General features: G+C 43.1%; 1 protein-coding gene across 1 annotated transcript; it reads left to right on the top strand.

Moving 5' to 3' along the window:
* The first annotated feature begins 948 nt into the window (after window positions 1-948).
* On the top strand, window positions 949-1,389 carry LOC145158792 (putative mitochondrial protein AtMg00820). The gene has a single exon (XM_079077635.1). It carries the CDS (start codon window positions 949-951, stop codon window positions 1,387-1,389), a length of 441 nt encoding a protein of 146 aa, XP_078933761.1.
* The last annotated feature ends 16,101 nt before the right edge of the window (window positions 1,390-17,490 follow it).

Here is a 17,490-nt window from a genome sequence, read left to right on the forward strand (position 1 = left end):
TATTGCTGACGATTACAGTCATGGTGTTTGGATGTATCTCATAAAAAAACAATCTGAGACATCATACTATTTAACCCCCTTTTATAATATGGTTTAAACACAATTTGAAAAGCGTATAAAAAGGATTCGAACAAACAATGGGTCTGAGTTCATGTACGGATTCATGCTAGAGTTTTATAAAAATCATGGAATTCTACTTGAAACTTCGTACCCGTATACACCTTAACAGAACAGAGTTTTTGAAAGGATACATCGACATTTATTGGAAGTAGCTAGAGCACTCAAGTTTCAGGCTTCCCTTCCGATTGATTGTTGGGGAGAATGTGTGCAAACGGTTGCATACATTACAAATAAATTACCAACACCAATACTTGAAAAAAAACGCCCCATGAGATCCTGTTGGGAAAGAAACCAACATATGAACATTTTAAAGTCTTTGGTTGTTTAGCATATGCTCATGACAAGATTGGAAAAATCGACAATTTTGAAGAAAGAGGGAGAGCTACCCGATGGGACAAAAGGGCTACAAACTCTACGATTTGAAGACTCTTAGAATCACTCGTGATGTAACCTTTGTTGAAAATACTTTTCCTTTCGGTAATGACTATAAAGGATACAAAGTTACTGATGAAAATACTTTTGATGAATCCATAAATAGTGTTGAAAATTTTGTTAGCAACTATGACCATGTCGTTAAAATTAAACCCACTACAAGGGCTGATGAGGATGTTCCAAGAAGAGAGGTTGAAAGTCAAGATGATAAAAGTCAAGACCAACTTCAAAACACCAAGTGGTAAACTTGATGAGGCTACCACATAACATCTTGATACCAACATAAACTTTCTAACCAAAACACCTAGACAAAGCATGCATTTTAGATCCATATTGAAACATCTCGACAACTTCATCATAGATTTGCCTCCTTCCATCGATCCCTCAATCTCAAAAATGGTCGACAACTCGGGTACATCTAAACCTTATCCTATATCTCAATGTGTTAATTATAACAAATATTCTAAGTCTCAACGTGTATATCTTGCGGCCATCACTTCCACCACTGAACCTAATAACTTCTCACAAGCATCTAAAGATCCGAATTGGCAAGAAGCTATGAGAAAGGAAATTCAGGCTTTGAAAGCTAATGGCACTTGGGTCTTAACTACTCTTCCTCCATGGAAGAAAACGATTGACTCGAAATGGGTTTATAGTATTAAATTCAAATCAAATGAAGAAGTTGAGCGATATAAAGCGTGCCTTGTAACGAAGGGTTATACTCAGATTGAAGGTGTTGACTTTCATGAGACCTTTTCTCCAGTTGCGAAACCCGTCACTGTCAGATGCGTTTTTGTTGTTGGTGTTAAAAAAACAATGGGAAGTACATCCACGTGATGTAAATAATGTGTTTTTGCATGGGGATTTACATGAAGAGGTGTATATGAAAGTTACTCAAGGATTTCCAAATTAGATGCGTGTTTGTAGGCTTCAAAAGTCGATTTATGAATTAACGCAAGGCTCCAGAAATTGGTACTAGAAATTTACTAAAGCACTCATCCATGATCACTTTCAATAATCAAAGACTGATCATTCGATGTTTATTCTTAAGACTAAAATGAAACCCGTTGTTGCTCTTATTTATGTTGATGATGTTCATCTCATGGGTAATGATGCTTGCAAAATCAAAGAAGTTAAAGACAGTCTACAAAAACAATTCAGTATCAAAGATTTGGACCCACTCAAATACTTCTTGGGAATCGAAGTTTCTAGGTCTCAAGAAGGATTCGTGATTAGTCAAAGGAAATACACTTTGGACATTCTTGATGATTGTCATATTCAAGATTGTCATCCTAGTGCTTTTCCCATGGAACAGAATCTTAAGCTTGAAAAAACGATGCTAGTATAGAGGTTGATGCTTCTAAATATTGTAACACCCATAAAATTTAAGCCAATTTAAAACTTTTCAAAGACATTTAAAACCAGTAGTTATTACAAATCTATTTTCAAAATAGTCTAACATCAGAGTTCATCCCAGAAACATAAATAAAACATGAGGAGTTGTACGATCATGCCTTCGCCTTGCCGCGATCCCCTGATGTACCTGAAACAATAAACTGAAACTGTAAGCACGAGGCTTGTGAGTTCCCCAAAATGCCGATACACTGCACATAACAATAAAAGCATGTACTGGGTCCACAACTTTATAGACTGGATTACCCATGGGCCCACAGTGTGAGTCTGGATTGCCTTCCAGGCCCACAGCTCACATCTGGATTGTCATCGAGCCCACAGTACGAGACTCCCTCAACTCATATCTGGAATGCTCCTGAGCCTACAGTACGAGTCTGGCATGCCCCACCTCGCCCTCAGCTCGTATCTGGAATGCTCGCAGGTTTGTTGGTTACCGCACGGAGCAGGGTCACCTCAACCCATCCCATATAATATGTCGACATATAACAGATAAGTGCACATACAAATAAACAGGCAATATCACAGGTAGTCCTACAAACCTACCCTCTAGTATATCAAACTAGCATGCATAACTAGCTCATTCTCAACATAATGCCAACTACTAGGATATCATTTCCAATGGGCCGGCCTTGGTGCCTTAGACCCCTTAGTATAGTGAGGATGACTCACCTCGCAATTAGTGCTGAATTACTGCAGGTCTCTGACTACGATCTCACCAGGAATCCCGAACTGTCACATAATAATAAATACTAGATTAATACCCAGCATTACCCCCTTGACCAAGTGTCCTTAAAACTCATTAAACCCATTCCTTTTATTGGGCCCAAAGTCCCACACCAAGTCCTTAACTTGAAAGTCCAAATACATAAGTCCACTATTGGCCCAATTTACTAAACTAGGCCCAATCTCCTTATTGGGCCTAATCCCATGATCCACTACCACTAACTGGCCCATAACATCTTATTTACTAAGTCCAGCAAAGGCCTAAATCTCTTTAGTCCATAAACAGCCCAAAACCCGAAGCCCAATTGTCAATTGCCCAACAGAGGACGTACGCGGGGCGTACGTGACCAGATGTTGACCACCATCGGGGTGGTTGACCCAGTACGCTGGGCGTACTGGATTTACACTGGGTGTACTCCATAACTTGACAAAACCTTATTAAGTGCTTGATGGCTTAAGCACTTAATCCCTAATCTCAGATGCAGAAGCCTAACATGCCCAGGGTCCATAAAGTTACGAACCTTATCACTTTGGACGTCCATAAAGTTCTAAATGCTTGGTCTTAATCCATTAAGACCTTATTTCTCTTGCATGAGACACCTACAGCTAATGGGTCCTTATTTTTATCACTTAAAGTCCCTTCAAGTTCCTGGAAGGACAGCTCTTTACGTCCACAACACAAAATACACCACTCTATGGCTTTTGGGACAATAGATGCTTCTAATAAAGTAAAATGATGAGATCTAAGCATATATGCATAAAGTTTGGAACTTTATACCTTTTGGAGCTTCTTGAGCACAAACTAACTTCAGATCTATGAGCTTGATCTTCTTCTCCAACACTTGGATGCAATACATTCCTCTTGAAACACTCCTAAACACACCAAATAAGCTTACACCCACAAGGAAGAGCTAGGGTTTGTGGAGGACGAATGTAGGTTGTGGAGGCTGAGGATAATCAGAGGAAATGATCTATAAAGGTGTTTATATAGTCCCCAAACCCTAAATATTAGGGTTTTCTCCTGACATGAGTACGCCCAGCGTACATAAGTGTACGCCCAGTGAACTAGGACGCGCCTAGTACGCTCAGTGTACCCTTATGTACACTCAGCGTACTCCTTCCTGGCCCAAAGTTGCAAATTTAGTAATTATACTTCTCATGGCCCAACTCAACCAACTACAACGACTACAATGGCAATTAATAAAAGAGAAGGGATTTTGAAATATATCGGCGAAGTTCGAGATGTTACAATTCTCCCCCACTTGACTTAGACTTCGTCCCCGAAGTCTGCTGCAGCGAATAGATCCGGGTAATGCTCCCGCATCTCGGATTCGGGCTCCCAAGTCCACTCGGATCGTCTCCGATGCTCCCACTGTACCTTTACCAAAGGTATCTCCTTGTTCCGCAGATACTTCATCTTCCTCTCCAAAATGGCCACGAGCCTCTCTACATAATTCAGGCGCTCATCAACCTGAATATCATCCAACGATACTACTGCTTTCTGATCCATGATGCATTTCCGCAATTGCGAAACGTGGAAAGTGATGTGTATCCGTCGGAGTTCCTCCGGAAGATCCAATCTGTATACAGCCTTTCCAACCCTAGCGATAACCCAAAATGGTCCGATGTATCGGGGACCCAACTTTCCCCTCTTCCTAAAGCGAATCACAACCCATCCAGGGCGAAACCTTCAGTAGCACCATGTCACCTACCTGGAACTCCAACTCAGATCGGCGTCTGTCGGCGTAACTCTTGTGCCGACTCTAAGCGGTCTGTAATCGCTGTCTAATCTGATGAATCTTCTCGGTAGTTTGCAAAACTACCTCCGTCCTCCCCATCACTATGTGACCAACCTCTCCCCAACAAACCGGGGTGCGACATCTCCGCCCGTACAACAGCTCAAAAGGCGGAGCGCCAATGCTGGAATGGTAGTTGTCGTTGTAGGCGAACTCTACAAGGGGTAGGTACGAATCCCAGCTCCCATCGAAGTCAATAACACAAGCCCTCAACATGTCCTCGAGGGTCTGTGTCGGCTTACCGACAAGCAATGGAAAGTTGGCCTTCATGTGGCCAACCTGATCACAGTGATAACACAACTTCATACCCGGAACCGCTACGGGCTGGCGATAATCATTCTCATAGTGCCCCTCCTTGCAACACCTGTGGCACCCACTACCCGCTCGACAAACCCCAAAATGACCCTTGCCGCATTTACCACAAGTGTGCCTCGGCTGGCTCCCAACCCTAGAATCAGCGGTCTTGGACCGCTTTGGCACCGGCTGAGACTGTGTCGGGGTCTGCCGCTGCTCCCTCATCTGCAGCTCAATCTCCAACTCACGCCGCCTAGCGGCCTCCTGTAACTCCAGCAGAGTATCACATTGCTGTCTGGCAACAAACTGACGAATGTCAGTCGTGAGCATGCTCAGATAACGTGTCATCTGGGGCTGCTCCGAGGCAAACTCCGGGCAGAAGATCGCCCTCTCAGTGAACATCCGGGTGATCTCCGTCACCGACTCTCCCGCCTGTCTCAAACTCAAAAATTCTGGAGCCAATCGTTCCCGCTCAACCCGAGGATTGTATTGAGCGCGGAACATATCCCTGAACTGCTCCCAAGTAACGGCAGCTCTCTGATCGTCCGTGTACGACCCTGTCGTCAATCTCCACCAGTCCTTGGCCCCAAGCCTCAGCATGTTCAAGGCACATCTGACCTTCTGGTCAGTAGGACATGAACACGTGAAGAAATAGCCCTCCACGTCAGATAACCACCTCATAGCTCTAATCGGATCCTGGGTACCATCGAATGTCGGGGGCTTCGTGTTATCGAAGTCCCGTTACTGGAAGCCCCGACTGGCTCCACCTCCTCTTGCCGTTGTTACAGCCGATGCAGCTGCAGCAACATCCATCTCTGCAAGGGCTACGTAACGCTCGTCACAGTACTCGACCATAGCGATCTTAATAGACCCAAACATCTCTGGTAGCTGCGCCCGGAACATAGCAGCAACCTCATCATGTAGGATCTCTCGAATCCTGGCATCCAACTCCTCTGTACTCATCTGCACAACGGGCTCAGGTGTTGTTGGCCCCTCCGGGCCTCCGTCTCATGCTCCTGATCCCGAACCGGATTCGGTCACAAAGCGCCTCGTCATCACCATTCTGAAACATACCACAAGATATCAGATAATCCACATAAAGAACTGAGAACCAACTCCCGACTAAACCCTAGGGGTTGTGACTTCCTTGCTACGCGTATGGGTCCTGTGCTTTCAGTAGTACGGGCCCATACTACCTTCCACACCTACCCATATTTGTCTCAAGTATCACCACAACACCCTAACAATATACATAACATAGCAAGCGCTAAATCCTCACTCCTAAAGGAATGTTAAATATATCATAACTGGCCTCCCGGCCTCTCACTAACCACCCATCAATGAAACTTCCACCAACCCTGCATCACTAGTGTATGCTAGCCATACATAACACTGGACCCTATAGACTTTCGAATACCCAACCCTACCCTAAGCTCCCAATCAAACAAGAACAGAACATAAGGCCAAATCAAACATTCTCAGGCTATAAGATCTTAATTATGTATAACCGTGATGCACTCTCATCTTTTCCTTCTTTCAAAAGCTTTTTATGTTATTTTTGAAAACAAATTTACCCTTTCCTTAGTTTGAGTCCTGACACACCCAAGAGTATGCCCAAATCCCTCAAATCAAGGCTCTGATACCAACTTGTAACGACCCAAATTTTACAAAGAAATTTTTCATTTTTAATTAGTCAACCATTTTCATAAAGATTCCAATAATCGTTTTTGAAACCATCAACATTACAACATTATTAATTTCAAAACATCAGAGTGTCCCCCAAACCAGATCGGAAAAGAGAGATAGAGTGCACGCCGCATCATCACGCCTTGCCTTTACCCTTGGACTCCGATGTACCTGAAACAAATCCACAAACGGTAAGCTGAAAGCTTAGTGAGTCCCCCAGAGCATATCCTACACGTAAGCCACATAACACATATCGAATTAGCCATACGCTACATAAGTCACAAAAGTCATGCATTCGACAAGTAGGGAAGCCCTGGAAACCCTCCCGGGTCTTATACCAAATGCCACGGGAACCCCCATGTGGTATTTATCTGCCATAGGAACCCCCACATGGTCTTCCTGCCTTGGGAACCCCCAAAAGGTCTTCCTGCCTTGGGAACCCCCACAAGGTCTTCGTACCATACAAAACATAATGCAAACTATACAAGCAATGAATTTAGGATGCCATGGAAACCCTCCAAGGTCTTACACCAAAAGCCACGGGAACCCCCACGTGGTCTTCCATGCAAATAACATACTACCATTTCGCACATTCAATCAATAACCGTATCTCATAAAATGGGCCGGCCTTGGTGCCTTAGACCCATTGATATGGTGAGAAGACTCACCTCTCACAGGCTGAACCGGCAAACTATAATCAGATATATCCCACATTGTTCCTCCCAAACTGCCTATAATCAATGAGTAATTAACTCAGCATAATCCCATAAATACCCCCAGGGTCAACCATGGTCAAAGTCAAAGTCTATAGTCAAGGTCAACAGTCCATGTTGACCTTGACTCGTCGAGTACAATCATTCACTCGTCGGGTTCCCTGCTTAACTCGTCGACTCGCCGAGTCACCCGAGGGACTCGTCAAGTTCCTTGGTGTTCACTGCCGTAAACCACCAACCGTACACCCCTGACCGTGAACCCTTGGTCGTAAACTCTTGGCCGTAAACCCCTAGCCGTAAACCCTCTCGACTCGCCGAGTCACCAGAGGGACTTGACGAGTTCTCACGTAATCAGTTCTTTCCAGTGGGATTTAAGGTTTCAAACTTCAGATCCATACTCTCCTAGTGAATATATCACGTAAAGTTGCAACTTTACGTGCATGCATAGCCTCACATGGCCATAACACCAAAACTAACCTTCAAACAAGGTTCTTATGTATGGAGAGGAAATGAGTTCAATAAAAGATGCAACTTTATGATATTTAGGGCCTAAGAAGGTCCAGATCTGGAACCATATCCTTGTGATAGGTCCAGATCTAAGCTTGCTTCCATTTCCTCAAAGTTGGTCACAACTCTCAAATAGAATTTATGCTTAAGGTAACAGATTCATACCTCAAATCAATGCCCAAGACGAACTAGATGCTAGATCCAGTGTTTGCCCCTTGATTCTTCTTCTCCAAGCTTGGATTCCTTCCCAAATTCCCAAAGTCAAGCTCTCAAATGCACACACTTCACACACCAGGGAGTTTGCGGCCGTACAGAGTCTCTTATGATGTTAAGGGAGGCTACAAGAGAGTTTAATGAGGCTTATATAGGGGCAAACCCCAAAATTAGGGTTTTTCATTAAACAGCCCGGACTCGTCGAGTCAGCCTTCTGACTCGCCGAGTCACTTCCGGTTCGTGCCCCTGAAATACGACCCTACTCGACGAGTTGAGCTCCCAATTCGCCGAGTCCATGCTGAAATCCTTTCCAATTCAAACCAGGTGTTACAAGTCTCCCCCACTTGAACTAGACTTCGTCCTCGAAGTCTGCTGACTCAAACAAATTGGGGTAATGATCTCGCATCTCCTCTTCCGGTTCCCAAGTCCATTCGGAGCCCTTCCGATGTTGTCATTGCACTTTCACCAGTCTTACTTCCTTATTCCGAAGAGCCTTCGTCTTCCTATCCAAGATGGCAACGGGCTTCTCAATGTAGTTCAAGCTCTCATCCACCTGGATATCACCCAATAAGACAATCGCAACCTCGTCTATGACACACTTCCGAAGTTGCGACACATGGAACGTGTTGTGAATCTGGCTAAGCTCCTCTGGCAGATGCAAGCGATATGCTACTTTGCCCACCCAGGTCGTGATCCTGAACGCGCCTATATACCGAGGCCCCAGCTTGCACCTCTTCTGAAACCTGATGATCCATTTCCAGGGCGACACCTTCAGCAACACGAAATCCCCTACCTGAAACTCAAGATCTGATCGCCGTCGGTCGGCATAGCTTTTCTGACGGCTCTGCGCGACCCGCAACCGGTCGCGCACCTGCTAAATCAACCCAGTAGTCTTGAGCACTACTTCAGTGATTCCCATGACCCGGTGTCCAACCTCATCCCAACAAACCGGGGTCCTACACCTTCGACCATATAACATCTCGAATGGGGCTCGGTCGATACTGGCATGGTAACTGTTATTGTACGAAAACTCTGCTAGTGGGAGATACGTATCCCAGCTCCCTCTAAAATCCAACACGCATGCCCGTAGCATATCCTCTAGTGTCTGGATCGTTCTCTCACTCTGACCGTCGGTCTGGGGGTGGTACGCCGTGATAAAATGTAGCTGAGTGCCCAATTCCTCGTGGAATTTCTTCCAGAACCTGGATGTGAACCGAACATCACAATCAGAGACTACTGACACAGGAACCCCATGTCTAGCCACTACCTCACGCACGTAAAAATCCTCCAACTTCTTAGCGGATATACTTTCTGATATCGGAATGAAATGGGCACTCTTCGTTAGTCTATCCACAATCACCCATATGGCATCCACACCCCTCGACGTCCTTGGCAACTTCGTAATGAAGTCCATCGTGATCTCCTCCCACTTCAATGAGTAATTAACTTAGCATAATCCCATAAATACCCCCAGGGTCACCCTGGTTAAAGTCAAAGTCTATAGTCATGGTCAATAGTCCATGTTGACCTTGACTCGTCGAGTACAATCATTCACTCGTCGGGTTCCCTGCTTAACTCGTCGACTCGCCGAGTCATCCCAGGGACTCGTCGAGTTCCTTGGTGTTCACGGCCGTAAACCACCAACCGTACACCCCTGACCGTGAACCCTTGGTTGTAAACCCTCTCGACTCGCCGAGTCACCAGAGGGACTCGACGAGTTCTCACGTAATCGGTTCTTTCCAGTGGGATTTAAGGTTTCAAACTTCAGATTCATACTCTCCTAGTGAAGATATCATGTAAAGTTGCAACTTTACGTGCATGCATAGCCTCACATGGCCATAACACTAAAACTAACCTTCAAACAAGGTTCTTATGTATGGAGAGGGAATGAGTTCAATAAAAGATGCAACTTTATGATATTTGGGGCCTAAGAAGGTCCAGATCTAGAACCATATCCTTGTGATAGGTCCAGATCTAAGCTTTCTTCCATTTCCGCAAAGTTGGTCACAACTCTCAAATAGAATTTATGCTTAAGGTAACAGATTCATACCTCAAATCAATGCCCAAGACGAACTAGATGCTAGATCCAGTGTTTTCCCCTTGATTCTTCTTCTCTAAGCTGGATTCCTTCCCAAATTCCCAAAGTCAAGCTGTCAAATGCACACACTTCACATACCAGGGGTTTTGCGACCGTACACAATCTCTTATGATGTTAAGGGAGGCTACAAGAGCGTTTAATGAGGTTTATATAAGGGAAAACCCCAAAATTACGGTTTTTCATTAAACAGCCCTGACTCGTCGAGTCAGCCTTCTGACTCGCCGAGTCACTTCCGGTTCGTGCCCCTGAAATACGACCCTACTCGACGAGTTGAGCTCCTAATTCGCCGAGTCCATGCTGAAATCATTTCCAATTCAAACCAGGTGTTACAAGTCTCCCCCACTTGAACTAGACTTCATCCTTGAAGTCTGCTGACTCAAAAAAATTGGGGTAATGATCTCGCATCTCCTCTTCCGGTTCAGTGTACCCTTATGTACGCTCAGCGTACTCCTTCCTGACCCAAAGTTGCAACTTTAGTACTTATACTTCTCATGGCCCAACTCAACCAACTCCAAGGACTACAATGGAAATTAATAAAAGAGAAGGGATTTCGAAATATACCGGCGAAGTTTGAGATGTTACAATTCTCCCCCACTTGACTTTGACTTCGTCCCCAAAGTCTGTTGCAGCGAATAGATCCGGGTAATGCTCCCGCATCTCGGATTCGGGCTCCCAAGTCCACTCGGATCCTCTCCGATGCAAGGCGAAATCTTCAGTAGCACCATGTCACCTACCTGGAACTCCAACTCAGATCGGCGTCTGTCGGCGTAACTTTTCTGCCGACTCTGAGCGGTCTGTAATCGCTGTCTAATCTGATGAATCTTCTCGGTAGTTTACAAAACTACCTCCGTCCGCCGCATCACTCTGTGACCAACCTCTCCCCAACAAACCGGGGTGCGACTTATCCACACATACAACAGCTTAAAAGGAGGAGCGCCAATGTTGCAATGGTAGTTGTTGTTGTATGTGACCAACTTCTCGGCCGATGAACTCTCCCGTATGGCCAAGAAATGGGCACTCCTGGGCAATCGATCCACGATGACCCATATAGCATCAAACCCCTTCGCCTTCCTTGGCAACTTGGTAATAAAGTCCATGGTGATCTGTTCCCATTTCCACATGGGAACCTCCAGGGGCTGTAGCTTGCCATGCGGCCTCTGATGCTCGGCCTTGACCATCCGATAGGTCAAGCACCTCTCGACGTACCAAGCGATCTCTCGCTTCATGCACGGCCACCAATAACTCAAACTCAAGTCCCAATACATCTTGGTGGCCCCGGATGGATAGAAAAGTGAGACTTATGAGCCTCCTCCATGAAAGTCTGTCTGACCCCACCAGACATCAAAACCCATACCCGACCGCATCGGGTCAACAACCCCCGGCTATCCTGCACAAACTGGGCATTCTCGCCACTGATCCTCTCCAGTTTCCATTTCTTTGGTCGCATGCCCTCCACATGAGCATCTCTGATCAAACTCACAAGCGGAGAATCCACTGCTATCCTCATACATAGCGCTGGGGTAGAAGTCCCAGCTGACTGGCGACTCAGAGCGTCCACCACCACATTCGCTTTACCGGGGTGGTAAAGTGTCACACCCCCAAACCAGAACGGCGGAAACGTTCGGGGGCGGAGGACTTAAGGTAAGTATCACAACACATGTAACATAGTAATCAAAGTACAAACAACCATTGCATTAATAAGTATAAGTTTTACATAAGTGTTCAAACATTACATCTTCAAACACTAAAGTAGGTACAGCAGAAGACAAGAGTTGCGGTACGGTACTAGGTAGTCTTCTCAAAAGCTTCGGGAGTGTACCTGTCTACTGGATTCCTGAGAATACAAGTGATTTGGAAAGAGTAGATCAGCATTTAAGCTGGTGAGTTCATAAGTATTTTAGTTCTATTAAGTATACCCTAAGTTCTTTGAATAAGTTCACTGGTTTCTCCAGGAAATCCCATATTTCCTGAGGTGATTAACTGATAACCTCAATAGTTTCCCTCTGTAATTACCTAGTTTATACTGATTATACATAACATAATATTGAATTGACAGTTAAATGGGTGTATCTTCCCTAAGCCCATAACCAAGCAAGGAACAGGAAGTAAGGCGGAAGTCACACATTTCACTGTCAATCGGACATTACTTATGTACAACTCTGATGTAATAACTAAGGAATTATAGAATTAACCACTAAAGGTCTTTTATGTTATACTAGTTTACAAAGATTGAATGATTAAGTTTCATTTGATAAGTGGTTTAATCCCATAAACCGTTTCCTTTGTATAAGTGGTTTAATCCCATAAACCGTTTCATTTGTAAAAGTGGTTTAATCCCATAAACCGTTTCATTTGTAAAAGTGTTCTTAGTTATATCTGTTCTACAGTAACAACCTTAGTATTAATCATGGAGAGTATTCTATTATACATAATACTGCCTTGTGGTTTTAAATATTCAAAACCAGAAGTACAATACTTGATTTCATGATACATAGCTCTTACTGTAAGTAAAATCTACTGAAGGTATATCTGGTCGGGATGTAATTAACTTTTCTTACTGTTATAAGAGAAGTATATTACTTTGTAATTCACTCGTTGTTTTATCCATGTGAGTCCTATCAACCATACTAATATGACGGAAATGCATGCAGCGACGTTCTTCAGGCGTCGGAACGGTATGATATTTGACACCCTAGGCCTGCCGGCCAAACTGTAGCGAACAGTAAAGGTGCGGGATTGTCAGTCCCATATAGATCTATACACAAATTCACGCTCTCCCTACAAGAGATTCTGTCTAATAGTTCAGGACTTAAAAAGGTCGTACTTAGATAAGTACACCGTGAAGGGTCTCACAAATTTATTGTTTCAACGAGATTTCCGATGTATTATTATTATTACCCGATGAATGCTAACTCTGGTACTTTGTATCGTACCCTTGGTTAATGCAAACCCGGTAAGATGTATTATTACCTCGAGTTCGCTAACTCGGGTACTCTGTATAGTACCTTTGCTAATGCCAACCCGGCAGAATGTATTATTACCCGTGATTGCTAACTCTGGTACTCTGTATATCGTACCTTTGTTAATGCAAACCTGGTATGATGTATTATTAGTCGTGATTTCTAACTCTGGTACTCTGTATATCGTACCTTTGTTAATGCAAACCCGGCATTACCACGTGTTTGCTAACCCTGGTACTCTGTATCGTACCTTTGTTAATGCAAACTAGGTATGCTGTATCTTTACTTCTTTAATATGTTGTTCGTATATTAAAGGTATTATACATATCTTGGTATGGTTGAATGAATTTTGGTAATTTCCTTGGAAAGTATACAGTTGTAAATCATACTTGTATCTTTAGTTTTGAATGATAAATTATACCTATTATAATTTATATCTTCTATCTGATTACCATGGTTTCTCATGGATGAACACCTTTGCTCAGCCTGATACAAAGGTGGTGATACCAAAAGGAGTAACCTTTTGTACTCATATATGTATAATATATATATAACTAAGAAGGTAACGACCTTCAGACAAATAATACAACCCTAATTCCACATCTAAACAAGGAAAAGGATATAGGATAATTCATTAGTCCTAAGCCCTTCAAGTCTTATTTATATATTTATACATATATAAACATGATTTTGGCATTTATAATTTGAAATAGTTTATAAAACATTTTTCAAAGAATTTAACATGACTGTACGTTATTTTGGAAGTATTTGGTAATTCTTAAAAGCATACGGAATCATTTTGTGTGATTATTATCACATACAGTTATTAACACAATTTAATATTGTGTTAAACTTGTATTCCACCCCCTAAAAAGCATTTAAAAACCATTAAAAAGGTAAATTATAGGGGTATGAACTCACTTTGATAAGCGGTGATTTGGGCAGCGTTTCGTTTCCCGTAAAGAGTTTATTTAACGAGAAACCGGCTCAAACCGGGCAGAGTTTCGACAGGAGAGAGGATGAATTCTCGAGAATTCCGGGGCTCCGGGGCTTGCTTCGGGCTTTAGACGCGATACCAGGGCCTTCGGGGGTCGTGAGAAAGTCGAGGGTGTGAAATGGTGCAAAATGGGTGAAAATGGGTGAAAATGGGGTGAAAAACTCTTCTTATGCGAGGAGGCTCGCACCCTTTATATAGGGGTGCGAGGGTTCGGCCGAGGAGGACAGGTGGCGAAGCGAGGGTGAGTCAGCAGCCACGCGTCGGTCAGCAGCGAAGCCACGTGCGAGGGTTCAGACAGCAGGCTCGCAGTGGCAGTCTCGGATTGGACCATTCTTCGGTCCAGTAGAAAGAGGCCACGTATGCGAAGGAGGGTGTCCGAGGAGTGTCTCCGAGGCATCTCATGCGAAGCTGTTCGCTTCTAAGTGGACCTCGGCTGCGGTCCAATCAGGAGGTGCCACGCATGGGTTCGGTCCACTCAGCAGCTGCCACGTGCGAGGATGACGTGGCATGCGAAATTGCCCGGTTTTTCCTATTTTTTCTTTATTTTTGTGCCAAACTTGCGAAAATCATAACTTTCGCATACGAGCTCCGTTTTTGGCGTTCTTTATATGCACGCGTAGGTAAAATCATACTCTACGACTTTCGTTTAGACTTCGTCGGCTAATTCTGAATTTATTTTTAATATTATTATTTTAAACAGACCGGGACGGGAATCCGTTATAAATTCATAACTTCTTCATACGACGTCCGTTTTTGTCTGTCTTTTTACCGTTGTACTACTACCGACGAGATCTTCAATTCTCGTTTAGGTTGTGTTGGCTAAAAATCGCTCGATCTTTATTTCGAGTTTTTAGCTGTACACTGCTATACCGAAACTTAGAAAAATCATAACTTCCTCATACGAAGTCAGATTTTTCCGTTCTTTTTATGAAAGTTCTCGGTTTAACATAAACTACAACTTTCATTTAGATTGTTAAGGCTAAAAAGCCTTTTATCGAAAATTCAGTTTTTACACTGAACAGTGTTTTGCCGGTTTTGTCGCGGATTTTCGATTGGTCATAACTTCTTCGTTATAACTCGGATTTTAGTGTTCTTTATGTTTTTGGAAACCTTGTTAAAAACTCTACCATTTGGTTTATCCCAATTACGATTATTGATTAATTTATTTTTGACCAAAATTTGACTGATGTCACATTATCCCCCCGTTAGAGGGAATTTCGTCCCGAAATTAAGTCTAAAGTGATACTCATGGACTAGGTCTAATCTTTCCTTCCCAAGTGAATCCAGGTCCCTGGTTTGTAATCCAGCGAACCTTCACTAACAGGATAAGACTTAGTGTGGTTCTTCAGATTTCCCTATCCATGGTTTATTGTTTCTTCTACAGAGCGTAGACTTTTATTTAACTTGATTTCATCGAGTGAAATAACAAGTGTTTTATCGAATAGACACCTCTTTAGATTTGATATGTGAAAGATGGGATGAATGTTATTAAGTTTTTGTGGTAGTCTAAGTTTAAAAGTACAAGACCGATTCTAGTAATAACCTCAAATGGTCCTATGTACCTTGAGTTTTGTATTTCACGCTTTCCCAAGCGCATCTTGTCCTTTCAGGGTGAGACCTTCATATGACAAGGTCATCAATCCTGGAATTCCAAGGGTTTTCTTTTATCGAATCCGTAGCTTCTCTGGTTAACTCTGGAAGCTTTATGGCGCTTCCCGATTCGTATTTTGTTTTTTTTTTTTTTGGAGTTTCTTGGATGAATTCCAGATCAGCGAGGGTGCTGTGTGGAAATTGGATTTCTAGCTAGTTGCGTATTACCTACTTTAGTCCAGTGCAGATAGAATCTGTACTTGTGATTACAGAAGGTTTCGAATGGAGCAACTTGAATGCTAGTGTGATAAAGGACTCGACTAATTGGTAAATGGATATCCCATTCTTTACCATAGTCGATCCCATAGAATCATGACTACTCTGGTTCCTAGAGATTTTTGAGTGACGGTCTGAACTGGGAGATGATTCTATTATCTTTGTGGAGATAACAGGTATTGGCATAACGTGCACTCACACGTTCTAGTTATCTTCTCTACTTGCCACATTTTCAGGTTTCAAGGCTTCCTGTTAAGCCTCCTTACTTTATGTGGAGATATTTGAAAGGGTTATCATAGTCCGTGATTTGCACTATGACATGAGTACTCTTTCCGACTTAGGGTGTCAGCTACTATATTGGCCTTGTCGAGATGATAACGAATTTCAAATTCATCGTCATTTAGTAGCTCGACCCACTGTCGTGGTCTCATGGTGAATTCTACCTGGTAGAATATCTGATACTGGATTTTGCTCCGAAGTTCATGATCATATTCATACTTGGCTCATCCACCATAACTTCGTGTATACAAGTCGTATATACTTTAGATTTCACAAAACGTTCGGATGGGTGACTCTGCCCCAGGTCCACAACCAAACAAGGAACAAGAGATAGGGCGAAATCACACATCCTTAATCTTGTTAAGTCTAACTTATATACCACTCTCGTGTATACACTTAGCAGCGATAGATTAACTTAATGAGTTCTTAGTCTCTATTCTTGAACTTGACCTGCGGTACAATGATTTTCCTATGAGATCTATTGAGTTACTTCGGTAGTTACTGACTTCTATGACTACTTCGGTACTTTTCGTTTGAAGTTTCATGTCTACTGAGTAGGCTAGAATGGCGGGGTACTCTTCGCATGGGTACTTCTGAAGTTTTGAAATGAGAGACAACCTAAGGGTTTTGCGTTATGGATTGAAAGAATTTCATCTTACGGATGATTAAGGAAAAATTCTCTTATACAACATAAGAATTTTCACATGGTAAGGGCCAGGCCAAACCATGTCAAATGAGGATGTCAGAATTTTCTCGACAAAATAGATATTAAGTCGTTCTGATAATTTGAAATTATGAACTTTCATGAAACGATCCTTACTAGGTCTCTCTATAATCGCTTGGTGTATACAAGTCATGTATAATTAAGATTGGTAAGAGCTTTGACTGAGCAACCCTGCCCTAAATCCACACCCAAACAAGGAACAGGAAATGAGGCGGGATTACTCACTCTAAGTCTACAAATCTTAATTATAAATGACCCTTATGTATACATTAAGTCATCATAGCTTACCTGTTAGGGTTTCAAATTTTTATATAAGTGTTATGATTTAATTTGAACGGAAGAGTAATCATAATTATAGATAATTATCGGGGTTTGGAAACGTACCAAAATATAGCAGGGTTCTTTGATGCTTTCCCATGTATTGGGATCAAAATCCTCCTACTCCCTCGTCGTTCTTCTCTGTTGGACAATCCCTTTTGTAATGTCCTATTTCGCCACAAAGGTGACATATAGGAATGGTTCCAACATTGGCAGTTGAAGTGATGAACTCGACCGGAGTTCTACAGATGCAGGCGGTATGCCCGTTCATGTTGCATCTATTGCAATGCAGCTCTCGGTAAACTCCATGATGATGGTAGTTGTACTTGCTGCAGTGTGGGAGGTTTCCTA

The sequence above is a fragment of the Lactuca virosa genome, chromosome 2 (assembly GCF_052849685.1).
Source record: "Lactuca virosa cultivar CGN04683 chromosome 2, Lactuca_virosa_CGN04683_v6, whole genome shotgun sequence".
NCBI lineage: Eukaryota > Viridiplantae > Streptophyta > Magnoliopsida > Asterales > Asteraceae > Lactuca > Lactuca virosa.